General features: G+C 45.5%; 1 protein-coding gene across 1 annotated transcript in view; it reads left to right on the forward strand.

Annotated features, from left to right (window-relative positions):
• Positions 1-18,085, forward strand: part of PARP1 (poly(ADP-ribose) polymerase 1) — a 921,075-nt gene that overhangs the window by 755,637 nt on the left and 147,353 nt on the right. The window contains exons 17-18 of the mRNA XM_069608683.1: positions 14,783-14,911; positions 15,683-15,781. Coding sequence (XP_069464784.1) covers positions 14,783-14,911; positions 15,683-15,781 — 228 coding nt within the window. The remainder of the gene's footprint in view (positions 1-14,782; positions 14,912-15,682; positions 15,782-18,085) is intronic.

The following is an 18,085-nucleotide window of genomic DNA, read 5'->3' on the forward strand; positions in this document are numbered from 1 at the left end:
TGTATATAACATGAGCCTAATTTATATAAAGACTGTGTTTTCACTAACATAGTGTGTGGACATTCCTTTGTGGGTGCTATCACCTCCTGGGAGCTTAAGCCTTGATTGCTCGTTCATAGCTACTGCATAGAGAATCTTGGCTGGGGTGCTCTGTGCCTCGACTCCGCCATATAGGGAGCAGGAGTACAGATACCCCCTCCGGTGCTTTACACACTGTACCCTCCTATACTGCACCATGATATCACAGGGGATGCAGATTTCCAAAATCTCCCCATTTTGTTCACGGTCCTCAAATAACTCCCCATCAGTAATTTCCTTCAATTGTACTGTTGGGTCTACACATAGTACTGTGCGCCACTTGCACCCATCCTGGATTTCTCCAATCGGGACTATTCTTTCGTCTGACACTACTAGTCCTTGCAAATCTAATGACAATATTGTTCCTGCCACCATCTCAGGTGGCACCATGGGTCGGAAAATAAAAACTGTGGGCACACGCCAACATTTTGTCGCAATTTGAGACACTACTTTTGCTAGCACCTTGATGCCATAGAAAAGTATATCCAGGATCACATGAACCCCACAGACTACTGACTCCCTTGCCATTGCATTGATTACTGCCATTGCTAGAGCCACACACATCCCTGGAGTGGAACACGCTACCCCTTGATCTGTGAATGATATAGTTATATTTAGTTTACTGAGCAGATTCCAGCCTACAAGTTAACAGGGGAACTCTGTGAATATAACAAGGGGACTCATACTACATTCCCTCCCACTTTTATATCAAGCTCCTCAGTGTATGGAACCGGAGAAATAGCCCCAGAGAATCACTGCGTGTCAAGAGTTTTACCTGATAATGGAAAGTTCCCCTCCATAATGCATGATTTAGTTTCAACTATATCTACCATAAATATAAATTGCTTGTTTCCTATTTCTGCCTCCACCAAGGGCTCCTCTTCAGGGTTTGCAGTTGTCAATCGGATTGGACACGCGAGTGCTCTCTGTGGGCTTTCCTAATCGGAATATATTTGTCCTGGGGAATAAAAAAGGGTCGCCCCCTGCCATTGTAACTACTCAGAGTAAGGCAGGGGTGCATGTTCCCCCTGCCATCTTGTTAAACTGTGTTCTCTCACCCTGCCGTGGTTATTGACCATGTTGCCCTTGCCTGTCAGCCCCATAAGGGAACTGGTTTTGACCCCCTCGCCCAAATTGCTATTGTCCCATTCCTTGAGGGCCTTGGAATCCCTCCCCTGGAGGTGATGGCCCATAATTAAATCCCATCCCAGGCCTGTTCCTGCATTCCCTTGCGAAATCCCCCCATCACCTGCAGTACCAGCACTGTGATGTTCCCAGTCCTCCTCCCCAGGGCCCTATCCCCCAAAGCCTCCTGCTCTTCGAAATCCTCCTCTTCCCCTTGGTGCTCCTTCATACTGCCACTGTGGGTTGGGGTATTGTCCCCGCACCCATTGTCCCTGTCCTCCTTAGCCCCATAGTGCTTCAATTGTGGCAGTCACAATTTGTTGAGGGTCTCCTGTCCTTTCCCCTGAGCCAGTGCTGTCACCGGTGCTTAGATGACAACCTTATTTAGTTTATTTTCCACTAGTTTTGCCTCGTCCGTTTGCCGCTTCTGAGCTGTCTCCCTGTCCAGCTTCCTGATTCTCTTGCAATGGTGGACTATTATACTTTGTATCTCTGCCCACCCTTTGGCTTCAACTCCCACAATTGTAACTAGTGCCTTCTGGACCTTGTTTGGTAATCCCCGCTTTACGATAAAATAGAAAAATGGTACTGAGTGGTGCCATTGCCCCCCTGTCTCAACTCTCCACATTTCCTGTAACTTAAGAATAAACCTAATTGGGTCCTCATCACCCACTGTGCATTGCTTTAAAGAATGTAAGTCAGGGGTATCTGGGGACATTCTTTGTAGGGCATCCCATACCCTCGCCCTTACTAAAGGCTGTTCCATCATGTTCATTATCTGCAAGACTTATCCCAGGGTACCCAGCCCTTGCCCATATGTCCCCAGCCTGGTCTCCAACTGTGGCAACCAGCAAACACTTAAGGTCTCCTAGTGCTAAAGCTACCCCTGCTGTTTGTTTTTCATTCATAGATCCATTTACTGGCTACGGCTGTACGCTGGGGGAGAGCTTTAATCAAATACATTTTGTCCATTTGAGGCCATGGCACATACTGCATTATCCCTACTCCTTTATGTATAAGAGGCATCTCATGTCTATTTTGTTTTCAAACCCTTTTTTAGTATTCTTCTGATTGTGTACTACTATCTTTAAATCTGTCTATTTCTTGGTTTATCCCTCCTCGCTGCCTCTTGTGGCAGGGATGGCTTTCCCACCGCCTCCTCTCCTTGATCTCGTTCTTCACCTGCCTCTTCATTGTTTCTACCACCTTGATCTTCCCCTTCATTTTCTGGTTCGACGTTTTGTACCAGGACTGTCCATACTATCTCCCTTTCTTTTTTGACACAAACATTTCTTAGGGTTGAATCTAACCAAAATATCTCCTGACTTCAAACCCCTATTTTCTGCTCTGGTACCCTTATTTCCGGTGATACTTCAGCTTCTTGTAACATGACTAACCTTTCCTGCAATGCTCTTAACTCGTTTATATCTGCTTGTGAACCCCCTGGGCACACTGATGCTACGGGCATGTCAGCCCTTGTGGATGGGTTATATGGAGGTGAAGGTGCAAAAGCTCTTGCGTTGGCCACCCCCCCCCCACAACCCCTTAGTTGCTAATCCTGATAATCCTGTTGTTGACTCTCTCTCTACCACTGGAGTCTTATAGACTGGATTTGTATACCCTACTGCAGGTTTAGGCGTTACGGGGGTATCTCCCCATACATTGGATCTCTTTTTCATCTTCCATATCCTCGAATAATCGCTAGAGATCTAGAATCTTTCCTTTTTTTGGAATTTATTTCTTCTATTTTGCTACTAAAAAGATGGACATTCTTTCTAGCATGTTTCTGTTATGGGAGCCCTGCTCTGGCCAGGAGCAGGACATACCCCCCCTTCCTTTGTTTTCAATACCCATTGTTTGATACTTATCTATCCTGTCACAATACAGTGGCAGGGCCCTATGCATGTTTTATTGGGGTGAATTCCCCCATAATGTTGCATGCGTGCCTAATGCTTTACTTAGACCTAACTGCTATGTTGTGCATGCTGCTGCTTCTTACACAAAAATGCAGATCAACCCACTTTTTCCCTCCGCCCCCTTTATTCTTTTCCACTTGGATTTCACTCACGCACACACTGCGACTCATCCACCTTCCTTTGTTTTTTTTAATTGACTAAAAACCCGGCCCATTCCTTAGACCGAGCCACTACTTATTTTCATTATGTCCTTGTAGTACCACCTTCCCAGCTTTTTTAATATACTGAGTATCCCTTTTCTTTTATCATCATAAAAGAATAATGCGTGGTACTAACTTCTCAACCTATTATGGCTGAGGATCCCTTACTTCCCAGTCTTTGTACGCCGAGTCTCCCTTTCCTCTCAGGCTTTTATATGCGGAGGCTCCCTTTTTGCCATTATAAAAAGTAGAAAAACAAAAATGCATGACAATTTCAATACATAACCCACCTCCTATTCAATTTTTACCATAACACATCACCAAAAGTCCTATTGAATCTATTGAACACTTACTTCATCCAACATACTGTCTTACATACATGTCCCCTTGTTATCACTTACAAGAGTATACTCACATATGCGTGCTCACTCGATTTTTCCTCAGTTACAAAGTCCCATTACTGGCCTGTATTTCTCTCTGGAGCCACGCCCTCCTTAAATGAGTGGAGAGGATTTCTTTTAAAATGGCTCCTATTGAAATCTTTCAGGAAAAAAGTTTTTTTTAATTTTGGGGACCGGTCTCGGTATGACTCCTTCCTGGTGACTGGCCTGGGCCTTCGCAAAATACAGGGGCAAAACTGAGATCATGTTGGGACGTCACCACTGTATGGGTGGGTCTGATTATAAGGGTGTCCCTAATTAGTCCCTCAACAGAATAAATGCACCGCTTAAGGGAAGTAAGGCCAAGAGTTTATCTTGCAAGAAGAACAAGTTTAATCTTTACAAAAATGAGAATGGTGGCAAAGAACTCTGCTACCTGAACGGTGTTCTCCTGTCCCTCATCCGTTCCTTTCTCCTGCCAAACTGGTGCCAGGCAGCGGTTTATATAGTCCAATCTTGATGTAGTGATATTACTGGATACAGGCTATGGCTCCATCCCAATCCGTCCTTGTTCCATCCAAGGGATGCTCCAAAGCCTTCCTTTCTTCATTGTCTGTGTTTTCTATCAGTCAGAACATGGTGCTCTGTTTTGCTACCTTATATAAAAACACACTGCAGCTCTGCAGATTTTTACAAACCTTGAGACCTAGCCCAAGGAAAACCTAAAGCGGCAAAACCTAAACCTTTTTATACACATTTGCATTCATTCTATCCATACTTCACTCCTCCTGCTAATGTTAACTTGGTCCTGCAGTTGTACACATTTATTTTTATTATCTGTCCCATATGCATTTTGTCTCACAGAAAGCCTGCCTGAACCTTTGACAGATACTTACGTTTACATTTACACAATAACTGTGTATTTGTTCGGTGCCTGCCCATATCTGTGATTATATTTGCATGAGAAAACCTTCACAGTGCCCCCCCTTGCCTCTTGTAGCGCCTAAGAGAGGTCTTATCTAATTCTAAATCGCTTGGGGATTCGGGAGGACCCTGCTTCCTTCCCAACATAACTCACCACCTGTACTCCGATTCTTCATGAGACTTGGCAGGTCGGTTGAAGGTCCAAAGTCGCTTTTCCAGCTGTCAGCCTCCGCCCTTGATTCAGAGGGGTTGCAGTTTTGAGTAGATCTTTGGTCGGTGTCTGGTGCAAGGACTCCCAGGGGAAGAACGCAGTAGAACTTATGCAGGGCCCCTCTCAGGACAGGAATGGATGCAGGTAAGCAGTTTGGACGACGGTCATCGCTGCCCGGCGACACAAAAGGACTCACTTGTCGCAGTCGGACTTTCCCTCCCATCTCGTGTCTCCTTGATGCTAGGACCATTGCACAAGCTGAGGATCCCCCAAGTGCCAAACCTCAACTCGGAACGGCGACGTCTGCAGCATGGTAGCCCAAACCCAGAGCTGGTCAGCCACAGGGCCTTTCTAGACCCAGCACACACTATCTTACCATAGGGTGCTTCAGGGGTTACTTAGTATCCCCTTTGTCTAGTTTTTCATGTAACATTTTGATGTTACCCTTTCCTCAATGAATCGCTGGTGGCAGTGGTTTACTTTTTAACTACAGTCGTGTGCTTTTACCGCGAGCTGCGTTCGCAGTTGCAGTAAAGCACCCAAGGGTGCCATTTTTGTCAAAATGGCCCTGGTCGTCTTTTTTTGCCGTTTCGTAGTGGAAAGGTCCTTCTTGAGATTTACTCTGCGCGTCAAACTAGGTTTGGTCCCTTTGTTCGTTTTGTCTTTGGCAGGATTCACCAGGGTGTTTGGTAGGGGCAGGAAGCGAGGGAGGTGCCCGAAATTCCCTGTGCTTAGTCTCCTAGGAGACCCAAATGCACACTGTAGTGATTGGCTAGCTGACTGTCCGGCAAGGACAGCCACCCTGCTGGGTGACTGGCAGCTAGGCTGGAATGAATGGGAGGAATGTGCATAAAAGGCAGGGCTTTTTGGCTTGGAAGGCAGAGTTGACCACTGGAGGAAGGAATCTGAAGAACCTTGAAGAGACGCCTGCTGCAACTCCTGGACCGTTGGTTTTCCCAGTGAAGCCCTGCTGCTGTTATGTTAATGTTAAAGGACATTTGTACCGCGCACTATCACCACCAGAGTGGTCCCCTGGCGCACTGGTGGATCTGAAAGAGGAAAGGAGGGTGAGTTAGTGGGAGGAAGCAGGAAAAGTGCAAGAGAGCAGTGATGTGCTGTTGACGGCCACAGCCCGGTGGGTCAGTTGGCTGGGCCTGGGGTGTTTGCGGCCGGTAGTCGTTGTGTACTGTTGGGGAAGTCTGTGTGTTTTTGTTTTGTTGTTGCACTGTAGTGAAGTTTGTGCGGTTTGTTGTGCTGTAGGTTTGTGAATGTGTTTGGTTTGGAGTTTGAGAGGTGTGTGCAGAGGTGGAAATAGCTAGTAGGATTGGTTTGTTGGCATCTCTATCCTGAATTGAGGCGCTGGGCTTGCAAAGTCCCTCCTGATGCTCCTCTGTCCTGATCTCGGCCCATCTTGCACTAAGGTCCCTTTCACATCTGGCCCCCACCTCAACCAGCCTCCATCACAACCCCACCTGTCCAACCTTCCTGCTCTTGTGGCCAGTGCACCTTCCAATATCCACCACTCAGCTAGTGTGTGGATTGCCAGTGTCTCTGCAATTCAATTGATACTTTGGTACCTGGTAGCAACTAAGGTGCGGTGGAGATGGGATTGGCTGGGATAGTTGACTCCGTCTCAATGGGTGTCATCTGTGTTTGTCTATCCGGTGTCACTCGTCCGGCATTGCGGGAGCTTCCCTGTCGGTTCTGGGGCTGTCAGTGTCCTTTCCAGTTCCGCCATCCTTTTTCTCGGTTGTTTCGGTTTTCAGTTTGTCTGTGGTCTTGAAGAGCCAGGTTTTTAGTAATTTCCTGAATTTGTGGTGATCTTCTGTGTTTCTGATCTCTTTTGGGATGTTGTTCCAGGTTTTTGCGGCTAAGTGGTAGAAGGAGGTGCCTCCAAGTTTTTCTTAAGGTATGGTTTTAGTTCCAGGCGGATTTCGATGCTGGATCTGAGGGGCCTCCTTGGTTTGTAGATTATTTTCTTTTGTAGGAATTCTGGTCCTTGTCCACTGATTGCCTTGTGTGTTATGCACATGGTTTTGAAGGTGATGCCATGTTTTACTGGGAGCCAGTGTAGTGTTTTTAGGGCAGGAGTGATGTGGTCTCTTCTGGATAGTCTGGCTGCTGCATTTTGGATCCGTTGTAGTTTCTTCAGGAGGTATTCTGGTATTCCGAGGTAGAGCCTGTTTGCATAGTCAATTCTTGACATGATGAGGGCGACGATAGTGAGGGTTTTGTGCATGAAGGAGAGGAAAGGTAGGAGTCTTCTTGCCATGTGGAGGAGGAAAAAGCATTTCTTCACTGTTGCATTTATTTGTGGTTCTAAGGTTAGTGTATTGTCCCAGATTTTTTACTACCTTAGATGGTGTTGGTGTGGTTCCCTGCTGAATCTGAACCCTTCGACTATAGAAACCCTGCAAGGACGACTTCTCCCCTTGAGTTGTTGGTACTAATCCACTCCAAAGTAAGCCACCTGGACATCCTCTTGAAGCTCCTTGAATTTCCACTGAAGTCACTTCTGGAAACTGTAGAGCCAGTAAGAGGAACACCAGTTTGTGTGCAATGCTTTTAAGTTGGCCAAGAGCTCCAAGAAGATCTTCCGGACTTTCAAGAAGCAGGACTGACCGAGCCTGAGCCACCTAACGGAGTGCTGGACCCCAGATTCAAGGAAACCACATCTCGACAGCCAAGAGTCCACAGTGTTGCTATTTGCTTAGACGCGAGGAGCTGAAACCGCGAAGTGCCACTGAATAGAAGTTGGTCCTTTTCTGTCGCCGTCCATCCTATTGCAGTGCAGGAGTCCTGTGGACTTCCTCCCTCTTGACCCCACGACTGAGGCCCAGGAACACCAGATCTGCAGAGCTGCACAGGAACAGAAGCCAGCCAGAGCCCTTTTTTCTAATAACCAAAGGTACTGAAAGTCTAAGAACTTACCTCTTGTTGTGTAAATGCACTTGTTCGCAGTCGAGACTTGTCATGGTTGCTTCTGTAGAGTTGCTAAACAGCTTCTTTACCTCACAAGCCAAATCAACTTGTGGCCCTACTTTGATTTCTTCTTTTCTACAAAGACTTCTAAAACATTGTGCAAGACTTTTACCTACCTGCAAGAATTGCTTCAGCTCACCGTGACTTTTGTCCAATTGACTTTGGCCTGGCCTAGCTCCCTCAATATCCCTTCTTGCCTCTGATTGTATTTAGCCCTCCTTCCAGGAAGGGGTTAACTTACTTTGCATTGGGGGTTACCAAAAGTACTTACCTACTTCAGAACATTTGTGAGATATCTTGTTTTATTCGAATAATCTGTTTCTTTGACCTACTCTTAAGTATTGCCCTAAATGCAACAGTGATATGCTAATGTCCTAGCTACTCAAGTCACCTGAGGGTGTAGGAGGTGTCTGTATGCCATCCCAAATGGATGTTTACTGATTTAGTGTGTATTCTGGAGTGAATGTGTTATTATTGCCCCTTCTGATGAAGGCTTACTCAAACTGACTGGTAAATTAATAATTGTTTAATCAAGAAACCTTGTGTAATATTTTATTTTGAATATTTGTCACTGTTAATCACTGTAACTCCCCTACAGCTCACATTGACCCCTCTTGAGATGGGCCTGGCTGCTCAACACGCTACCAACCTGTGTCGTACTGACTTATACCAAAGGTGGGGTTCCTATTGCCAGGAGGTTGTTGTAGTGCACCCAAAAAGTACTGCATACAATCTTGCATAACACAAATCTACCCCTGACAGACCCCAGCAGTGGTCAAATCAGGACCACTGGTGACAAAACGAATTCATTACACTCGGACACACTGGCACCAGTATGTGGATTGGGACCAGACAGTCCCAACCCACTTGCTGGCAGCAAGCATACATAGCCCTCCAGTACCCCACCAAAAGCCTCTGCTTTCCCAGGCGGTAGAAGTCCATATAAGGACTTTACTGGCCTCTCAGGCCAGGAAGAAGGTTAAAAGACCAGATGGCCAAAGAACAAGCGGAAAACCTTGTGGCACGGCCATGTTTGAATACTAGCCACATTTATTAGCCAAACGCGGTAAGGCTAAAACAAAATGCACCAAAATAGTCACTGGTGCCACCAGCCTGACAAATTATTACACCTAGAGTAACCGAAAATCCTCTTGAGTGTTAGTCTAGTGCAAAAGAAAACGTGTACCCCATTGTAGTGCATTGTAAGATGCACTGTACACTGATAAAGTTACCACAAGTGATAACCAGTTACTAAACGTATTAACGTAACTAGACTAACGGAAACACATTTCCCTGTACTGACGGGCTTGTCAGTTTCCCTATAACAGATGAGCAAACGCTTAAGGCTTCACTGCATTGTCAAGAACAGGTTGGATACAAAAATAAAAGCAAAAAGTTTGGGGGTCCACAGAAATGGAAGGAAAGGTGCAGTGAGGAGGAATGCGGCAGGCGGACGGCATGTTGTGTTGTGTGTGCTATGTCTTGTGGCAGTGTTGTGAAGTGTGTGCATTTTGCTGTGCTGAGGAGTTCTGGTTGTTTTAGTGCAGTATGTGAGAGGTGTATGCAAATTCTTGATTGTTAGTAATAATTTGGATTGTTGGTGGCCGTGGCTGATCTTCAGCTTTTCCAGTTTATTAGTTGTATTTTCCCTTCTTCCATGTGCCCTTTCTAGTTGTATCGGTAAAGCTGCCTCTGTGTGAAGGATTCATGCGCTACTTTGCTACTGTCTGTTGCCTGAATTCTGAGTGCAGTCTCTATTTCTGATTAGAGGCCGTTCCTAGCCCAGAGAGTGATCAGCGGGGAGTCCTTTAACTGGATTCCCTTGGCGGGGCTACGTTCTAGTAGAGGCCTAGTTAGTGTTTGGTCGAACTAGATAAAAAACAACGTTTGGTTTTTTCCTTCGGTAGACGGGGTGATGGTTCCCCTGGTCCACCAAACATACTGATCTCGTGCAGACAGGCCTTAACTAACCGGTCCTGAAGATGATAAACTAGAAAATCATCGAAACCGGTCGACCTTCTACAAGCAGGATATCCCGAAGAACAAGCCGAGATACCGATAAGGAACCATGCTCTTTTATTGGGAAAAGGACTCTCCAAGAACTTTGTGGACTCCTACTTGTGAATTGAAGAATTGGTCATGATTCACAAATCAAATCATTAAGAGACCACCATAGGGCTCGACAATTGAGTTCAGATTTCTACACTAATTAGGAGGCCTCAATAGAAGAGTGTTTATGATTCACTGGTGGATTATAATTCATTGTATATGTGCATGTTTATGTGATTATCTATTTTTAAATTGAGCAAGCGATCTACAACTTGGGGCACACACACTTCCTTGAAGGGCAATTAAAGAATGATGGGTCTCCTACCCATGGGAAATAGTTCCTCATAGAAATGTTGCCCTAGTGTTTGAGACACTGCCCTACAGTAACCACCATCGATAAGCATGTTTTAAGTAGTCTAAACGTAGTATCACTAGGGATAAGACCCCGCCATTTTCCATCCCTAAGCGGACAGGTGACACCACCACGCCATACCCAAGGACGGAGGCCCACACATGTTGTGAGGGCAATCCGCTATGAGAAAGTTGTTGAGGTTATACATTGAATGTTTAAACGAACAAGCAATCCCACTGTTAGGGAGAATTCTCTGTTAAGGCTAATTTCCCCAACCTAGTGAGTCCCCCAGCAGCTTAGCTGGATTTTTGGGGTTTATTTTGTTCTATTAAGAGTGAGACTCTTTTTCTCCTACTCTTGGGCATGATTTGAGAATGTCCTTTGACTATGTAATGTGTTTTATGGGCTATGGGGTCTTTTACTCCATATGGCCTCATGTGTTTTTGGTATGTGTGTTACACAGCACCCTCAGTGCAGTAACACAGGGGTGTCCTAGTGACCCCCAAACATAGACTCCATACCCTGGGACTGACTACTGTCTCCCAGGGCATGTAAATTCACCATTGGCTTTACTAGTCTCAAATTGTGAACAGAACCAGTACAAACCATCATATTGTGGAAGTACTGGTAAGGGGTAATTCGATTGCCCCTGGGTCTGTTTTCCAAGGGGGCACTGTCCAGTCCCCCCTTGTCGAGTTTCTGGCTGGTGGCAGTGGATACAACGCAAAATATTCCACCGGAATATTTCCTATGGGATTTTCCCATTCATTTTAAACGCACCACTTTTTGGTGCAATGTTAAAGATACCGCCGGGTTATTTATTTAATATTTTTTCCCCGGTTGGGTCTTTTTGCCAGGACTCGGTTTTAAAATGGCATTTGTGTTCGCCTCTGAAACTCTAACCCAAGTCGAGCCCTTTGTTCCACTTTTTGGCGTGCTTCTCCACAGATGCCCTCCAAATGGTGCCACTCTGTCTGGGGTCAACATGATGTGTGGGAAGGGGATTAGGCAACCTGGACCGAGTTGCCTTGGCAACTCAAGTCGCACTCTTGTGTGATTGGCCCAGTGGTGAGCCGCCCGGCTCACCACTTAGCATGTTCGAGTGACAGCTAGGCTGATGAATGGGGGTTTTGCTGCATAAAAGTAGGGCTTTGGGGACTGGAACTTAAGAAGTCTCCACAGGACCTAAAGAATCCGAAGAGGGGAGAAGCTGAGCCATCTACAACGACGACACCACCGGTGGAGCCCTGCTGTACGAAACTCACCACTTTCCCGACGACAGAGGAGATCTTCTTCCAGGAGAGTCTTCTTCCCCTTGAGCTGGTGGGACCAACCAGTTCGCCTTTTTTGCCTCCCTGGATCGTCTCGTGGTCGAATGGCCCGTGCCAAGCACCCCGGCGGCCGGATAGCCACGCTTCACGACTACCGTGAATAAAAGGGTCGTACCTTTTAACCGGGAAACTCCACGGCTGGTTTCTTCCCTGGCAGTGCAACGACCTCCAGCTTTCCTCCACATCGAGATCATCTCTTCCCCTGGACGAATCTCCGACTTGTTCCCGCTGCCAGGAACAACTACCCCCACTGGAGCTTTCTCACCAGTTCAGGTACTGTGTCCCGCCTGGTCTCCCTTGCAACAGACTGTCCAAGGTATCCCGTAAATCCATGACTCTATCCTGGGGTGACCTCGGACCTGCTAACATTACCTTTCTGACTTGATCCAACCTCTTTTTTGACTTTTCTGCAAAGACTTTTAGTGCATTTCCACTGTGATCTTGGGCACATTCCGCCTTGCTCTCTCCAAGAATGGGCCGGGCCTATGAACTTTTACTCTACAGTAGACCCTGCCTTTCTTGACTTGCTGTGGTTTCTTAAGTGTAGGTATTGTGTGTTTTTTCCTATTCTACCTTTTCTCTCCCTTTTTAAACAAATTATTGGAGTGCCATCTACGGTTACGCGCTCACCTCCGTTTTTCTAAATAAGTGGTGTCTTAACCTAGACTTGTCGAATAATTAACTAGGTATATACTTATAGTGACTGTGTTTGGACTTGCTTGACATATTAGTGCCAGTGTATTTTTACAAGTGTGTTTTTAAATAATTATATACTTTTATACCAAAGCTCTGGTCAGTGTTTGCTTGTGCTACTGTGTTTTTGGCCCTATTGTGTATACTCTATATACGGCCTAACTCTTCTTGAGAGAAGTCTGACTGCTCAGCCACAGCTACCAGGTACATCTGGGTGGTGCAGACTGCTACCAATTGGGTTTACTGCTTACTCCTGTAGTCTTAAACTTTTTGCAGTGGCCCCTAAGGGAACTGCACAGGTTTCTGCCTAACACCCACGTAATACAGTGGTTTACTAGAAGTGTTTTGTGAATGCCTGGTACTGAGTCTGCCTTTCCCATTTCCATCCCTGTGTTTTCCTTGGCCCACTTCTCTGGGTCCTAGTGATTTTGGCTTATCCTCTTTTACGGTACTCTGTTGGCCAGGGAGGCAGCCGGGAGGTGCGGGGGAGAGGGTGCTTCTCTTTCCTGTCCTATCCCTCAATCTTATTTTTCCTGGTTACTTCTCTTTTTTCCCATGCTTGATTGATCTGGTGGTGTGCGGACATCGTCCAGTTGGCTTTGTTGTGTTCGGAGTTAGAGACAGGTTTTCAGCAGTTTCCTGAATTTTGTATGGTCCTCCATAGTTTGAATTTCCCTCAGAATGGAGGTCCATAGAATCGCCACTAAGCAGGAGAATGCTGAGCCTTCCAGTTTTTTCTTGCTGTACCATTTTTGATTCAAGGCGGATGTTGTTGCAGGATCTAGGGGTTCTAGCTGGTTTATAGATGGAAAATTTCTTTTGGATACAGTCAGCTCCCTGGCTTTGTATTGCTCTGTGTGTTATGCACAGGGCTTTGAAGGAGATTCTCTAATTGACCGGGAGCCGATGTAGCATCCTGAGTGCTGGTGTGATGTGATCGCTTCTGCTGAGCTTAATGAATCCTCGACATAATAAAGGGATATGACGGCGAGTGTTTCATGCGTGTAGGAGGAATGGTAGGATCTTTATTATAGTTTGTAAGAGGAAGAGGCATTTTCAGATTATTGCATTCACGTGGGGTTCAAGTGTTAACTCGTTGTCCATGAGGATTCCAAGGTTTTTTACAGCTTTGGATGGCATCTGTTGGTTTCTCAACCCCATTTGCTGTGGTATGTGCTGATCGTTCCCTCTGTCTTCCGTTGAAATCATGATTTCAGTTTTGTCAGGATTGATTATTAGTTTAATGTTCATCCTTTGGTAGAGGTCCTTGAGACACAATACTAGGGGTGCGTGCTCTTTTTGTATGTCACCGAATTTGAAGATGATTCATGCACAGTCTGTGTAGTTTAAGCATGTTAGCCTGTGCCTTTTGATGAGCTTGATTAGTGGTGTCATGTAGATGTTGAAAAGAAGCAGGGATAGGGAGGAGCCTTGTGGTACCCCACAGGATTTCATCCATAGCAGTGCTGTCAGCGAGCCCTATTTCTGCGATATTAGGATGTTGTGGTTGACCTTGTTGAAGGCAGCTGAGAGATCAAGTAATCTTGGAATCAGCGTTCATCTGTAGCTCATCCCATATTGAGACTAGTGCCGTTTCAGTTCCTCTCAGGAGTCTGAATCCTACTTGCGCCTGATCCAGTAGTTGGTTATTTTCCACGTGCTTCAGTAGTTTGTAGACATAGATAGGTCTCTTATATTTTTACCTGATACGGGTTGTTAGAGATTGGTCTTTATTATGAGAGGTCTTAGACGCACACTCAAGTCTGATTCTCAGCTGGGACAAGTGGTGCCAAGACATCTTTGCTACTGTTCCTTCACACATTCCACACCGTCTCCTGCTACTGATCGCTAGTCTATGCACAGCATGTGATTCCAAGCATCCGAAGATCTACATTACTCACTGCAATCATATTTTGATTGAATCTGCTTAGATTCACATGCGCCTCCCCGCTTGGAGTAAAGGGAACATAGACATCTCACACCTTCTTTTCTTCTGTACTCACTCGCACATTCTGTAAGACTCACTCAAGGCTGAACAAAAACAACCAGTGGGACCTCGCTGCATGAAGGATTTTGGGTACACTACACATTACTGTAGGGATAGTGTTATTCACACCCAGGTTGACGTCCCTTTTCGATCTTTGAAAGATGCAATACTCCACGATTACCACTCTATCTCTGACTATATGCAAAGCATATGAATCTAAGCTGATACAATCATCAAATACTATTACAGTGAGTAAATTGTCATGTTTGTACTTTTTGAGCCAAGTAGAATCATTGTGTATTTCAGTGTGGGCTCATTGTAGACCCCTCACCACACTCATTCACTCTGAGACCAAGCCTTAACCACTTACCACGCTTACCTTCATTGGATTTGGCTAACATCTCAGAGTTCCCCTATTCACCAAACTAGGGTGGCCTCCTGAAATCTGTCTACCAGGCCAGATTTTAGAAATCCATCTTAATAGTTTCTAAACCCAATTATTAAAGTCAATTAACAATGCTAATTGTTTCAAATCTGTCTCCCTCTGTAATTAGGCCAAAGTGCAGATGCTGGACAATTTGCTTGACATTGAAGTGGCATACAGTCTTCTCCGAAGTGGGTCTGATGAAGGCGGTAAACATCCAATTGATGTCAAGTATGATAAAATTAAAACTGACATTAAGGTAGGTTTCATCCCAAGTGCTGAACTTTGCATCGCATTGTATATTTTGTCATTTCTATGTAGCCAATTCTGTAAACAGCCATAGTCTCTCCATAAGTCTAAGTATAAGCAGGGAGGCTGCCTGTGTAGGACCAATCAATTATCTAGTTGGTGGCATTCACACCTACCTCTCTAGACTGCCTGAACTTGTTTTCTATCAATCTAATGTCATATGATGTCCTTTGAAAATAAAACATTTGTTAGCCTGACCACATAAGCCTATTTTTAGGCAAACGTATCAATCATGTTGGAATGGAAAGTGCTGCCCCTTGTGAAATGTAACTGCATGCTAAGTGGGATGAATGGTGTTCCCATAGAACCCCCAGCTATAACAGTCTTCACGCAACCCCACCCACCTCCTGTAGTTCCCAGCCAAACCCCTCCATGCCTGCCCAGTCAAGTGGGTGTGTGGCAACCTTAGTGTCGGTTTGGCCAAACTGCTTTCTAGTGCCTAGTGAAGAATGATAGTCCTAGCAGTTTACTTAACGAAGTAAGAGATTGATGCTCAGAGGGCCAGTATTTTATTAATAATGTACTTGTGTCGTGCCTTTACCAAGAGGCTATTTCCTAGACGCACCTGTTCCAAACTGCTTTTCCTGTGTGTCTACAAGCAAGTTCAACGCCGGATGTCAGCATTGTAACATTGTTCATCCCAGTGAACCTTTTGAAACTCCACCATCTCTCATATTAAAATTTTGTTTAAAAAAGCCATGGATCCTTTATCTTTTCTCAGGTTGTTGCAAAAGATTCCAAAGAAGCAAACCTCATTAAGCAATATGTTAAGAACACCCATGCTGCGACCCACAATGCTTATGATCTAGAAGTGATAGACGTGAGTAAAAAACATTCCAGCTTTTACAAACGTGAATCATTTTGCACCTCTGTTTTCTCTATCATGGATACACCAGATCTGTACCATATCACTTGCATAAACAGCCACATATGTTTAGATAATGTTAGATTAATCTTTTAGGCTTGTGCTGGTGTTTCAGCATTGTTTAGTCCTAACGTTTTCAATCAGACCTCCAATGCACTGCTTTGTATGAGCTGGTGGGTGATTATGAAGCTGTTTGGTCTCCAAGGTGATTCCCGAGCAGTGTGGATGGCACTCGTTGTGAAGGGATGTTAAGGAAAATGTATCTTGCTACTAATTTACCTCTATAATTGTGGTGCCCCCCACACTTTTTGCTTTTTTGTAACATCCTGACATGACTTTTGCCAGTGGGGCACAGCCTTCACTGGGCTTTTGCTCCTCATTATGGGGAAACTGACACATCCTTCAAGCTGTCAGTACTGTAAAACCTTGTTTCTCTGAGTCTGTTGAATTTGCCTCTTTTGGTACAATGTTTTCATTGCTTAAAGTGCATTACTGTACCGCGCAATGGGGTGCGTGTTTCCGGTCCCTAGTCATCCACTAGGGAATTTTTGGTGACTGGATAATAAGCTTAGGAGTAGGATGGTGGCAGCAGACGTGTTTTCATATACTTTACCGAGCCACACCACGCTTGCCCTGTTTGGCTCATGACGGTAGCCAGTTTCCGTCATGGCTATGCCACAAGGTCTTATGTCTCTTCCTTTGGCCATTTTGTCCGTTGACCTGGGCACTCCACAGACAAGGGCGTTAACACCAAAAGTCACAAGGCCGTGCATTACAATAACCTTGACCTCCTGGCAATAGGGACCCAACCTTTGGTATAAGCCTGAACTACACAGGTTGGTAGTGTGGCTGAGCAGCCAGGCTTATCTCAAGAGGGGTCAATGTGAGCAATAATGTTTTGACAGTTTCACAGTAGCAGTTATTCAAATAAACACTTACACTCAAGGTTTCTTAATAAAACAATTATTAATTTATTTCAGTCAGTTGTATAAGCCTTGTTCAGAAGGGAGCAGTATATGGAACAATTTAAAACACACTTAGTTTCTCCAAATCAGATGACACCCATTGGGGATGGCACACAGACACTGTCCACACCCTCAGGTCACCTAAATAGCTAGGACACTGTGGACACTGATTTATCACTGGAACATTTAGAGCAATACTGAGTTTTGTGTAAAAGATGGAAGAGAGGAATAAAACAAAGGTTACCAAATAATTCACAAACGGGTAAGTACTTTTAGAAACCTTCCAAAGCAGAGTAAATTGACCCTTTCCTGGGGGAAAGGCCAAAGCACAAAGTCTGAGGTAAAGAGGAGTCTCTCAGGGAGCCAGGACAGGCCAATGGTAATTGCACAATGTCAAGGGGAGCTGAAGATCCTCTTTGCAGGTAGGTAAAAAATCGTGCACAATGTTTTTAGAAATGTTTGTAGACAATAGAACACTTGAAGGGCCACACGCTGGGAGGCTTGTGAAGGGCAAAGCTTTAGCAACTCTGCAAGGTAACAAGACAGGTCTCAACTGAGAGTAAGTAAGTCTACACAACAAGAGGTAAGTTCTCTTAGACTTTACAGTACCTCTGCTTAGAAGAAATGGTTCCAGCTGGCTTCTGTTCCTGTACAGCTCAGCAGATCCTGTTGTTCCTGAGCCTCAGTTATGGGGACACGAGGGAGGATATCTGGGAACTCCTGCTCTGCAATGGGACGGTCACGGCAGTAATGGGCAAACTTCAATTCAGCGGTTCTCCTGTGTTTCAGCTCCTCGCGTCTGACAACAAATAGCAACACCACGGATACCACTTCAGACTTTCCTTGCTTCTGGGCGCCAGCACTCTGTTGAGGTGGTTCAGGCTTGGTCAGTCCTGCAGCAGGGAAGTCCGGACGATCTTCCTAGCTCTCGGTTCCGACATAAAAGCAATGCACACAATCTGGTGTTCCTCTCCCTGGCCCTTCGGTTCCAGCAGCAACTGCAGTGGAAATGCAACCAGCTTCGAGAGGATGCCCAGGCGGGCTTACTTTGGAGTTGATTGTTCCACCAACTCAAAGGGAGAAATCGTCCTTGCAGGTCTTCTCTAGTTGAAGCGAATTGGGAGCTTCAGCACAGCAGCAGGGCTTTATCGGGCAAACCAACGGCCCAGGAGTTGCAGCAGACGTCTCTTCCAAGTTATTCTTCGGATTCCTTCGTCCTTTGGTCGACTCTGCCTTCTAAGCCAAAAATCCTCGCCTTTTATGCAGGTTTCTCTCATTCACTCCAGCCTAGCTG

The sequence above is a fragment of the Ambystoma mexicanum genome, chromosome 4q (assembly GCF_040938575.1).
Source record: "Ambystoma mexicanum isolate Mex_15411 chromosome 4q, UKY_AmexF1_1, whole genome shotgun sequence".
Classification (NCBI taxonomy): domain Eukaryota; kingdom Metazoa; phylum Chordata; class Amphibia; order Caudata; family Ambystomatidae; genus Ambystoma; species Ambystoma mexicanum.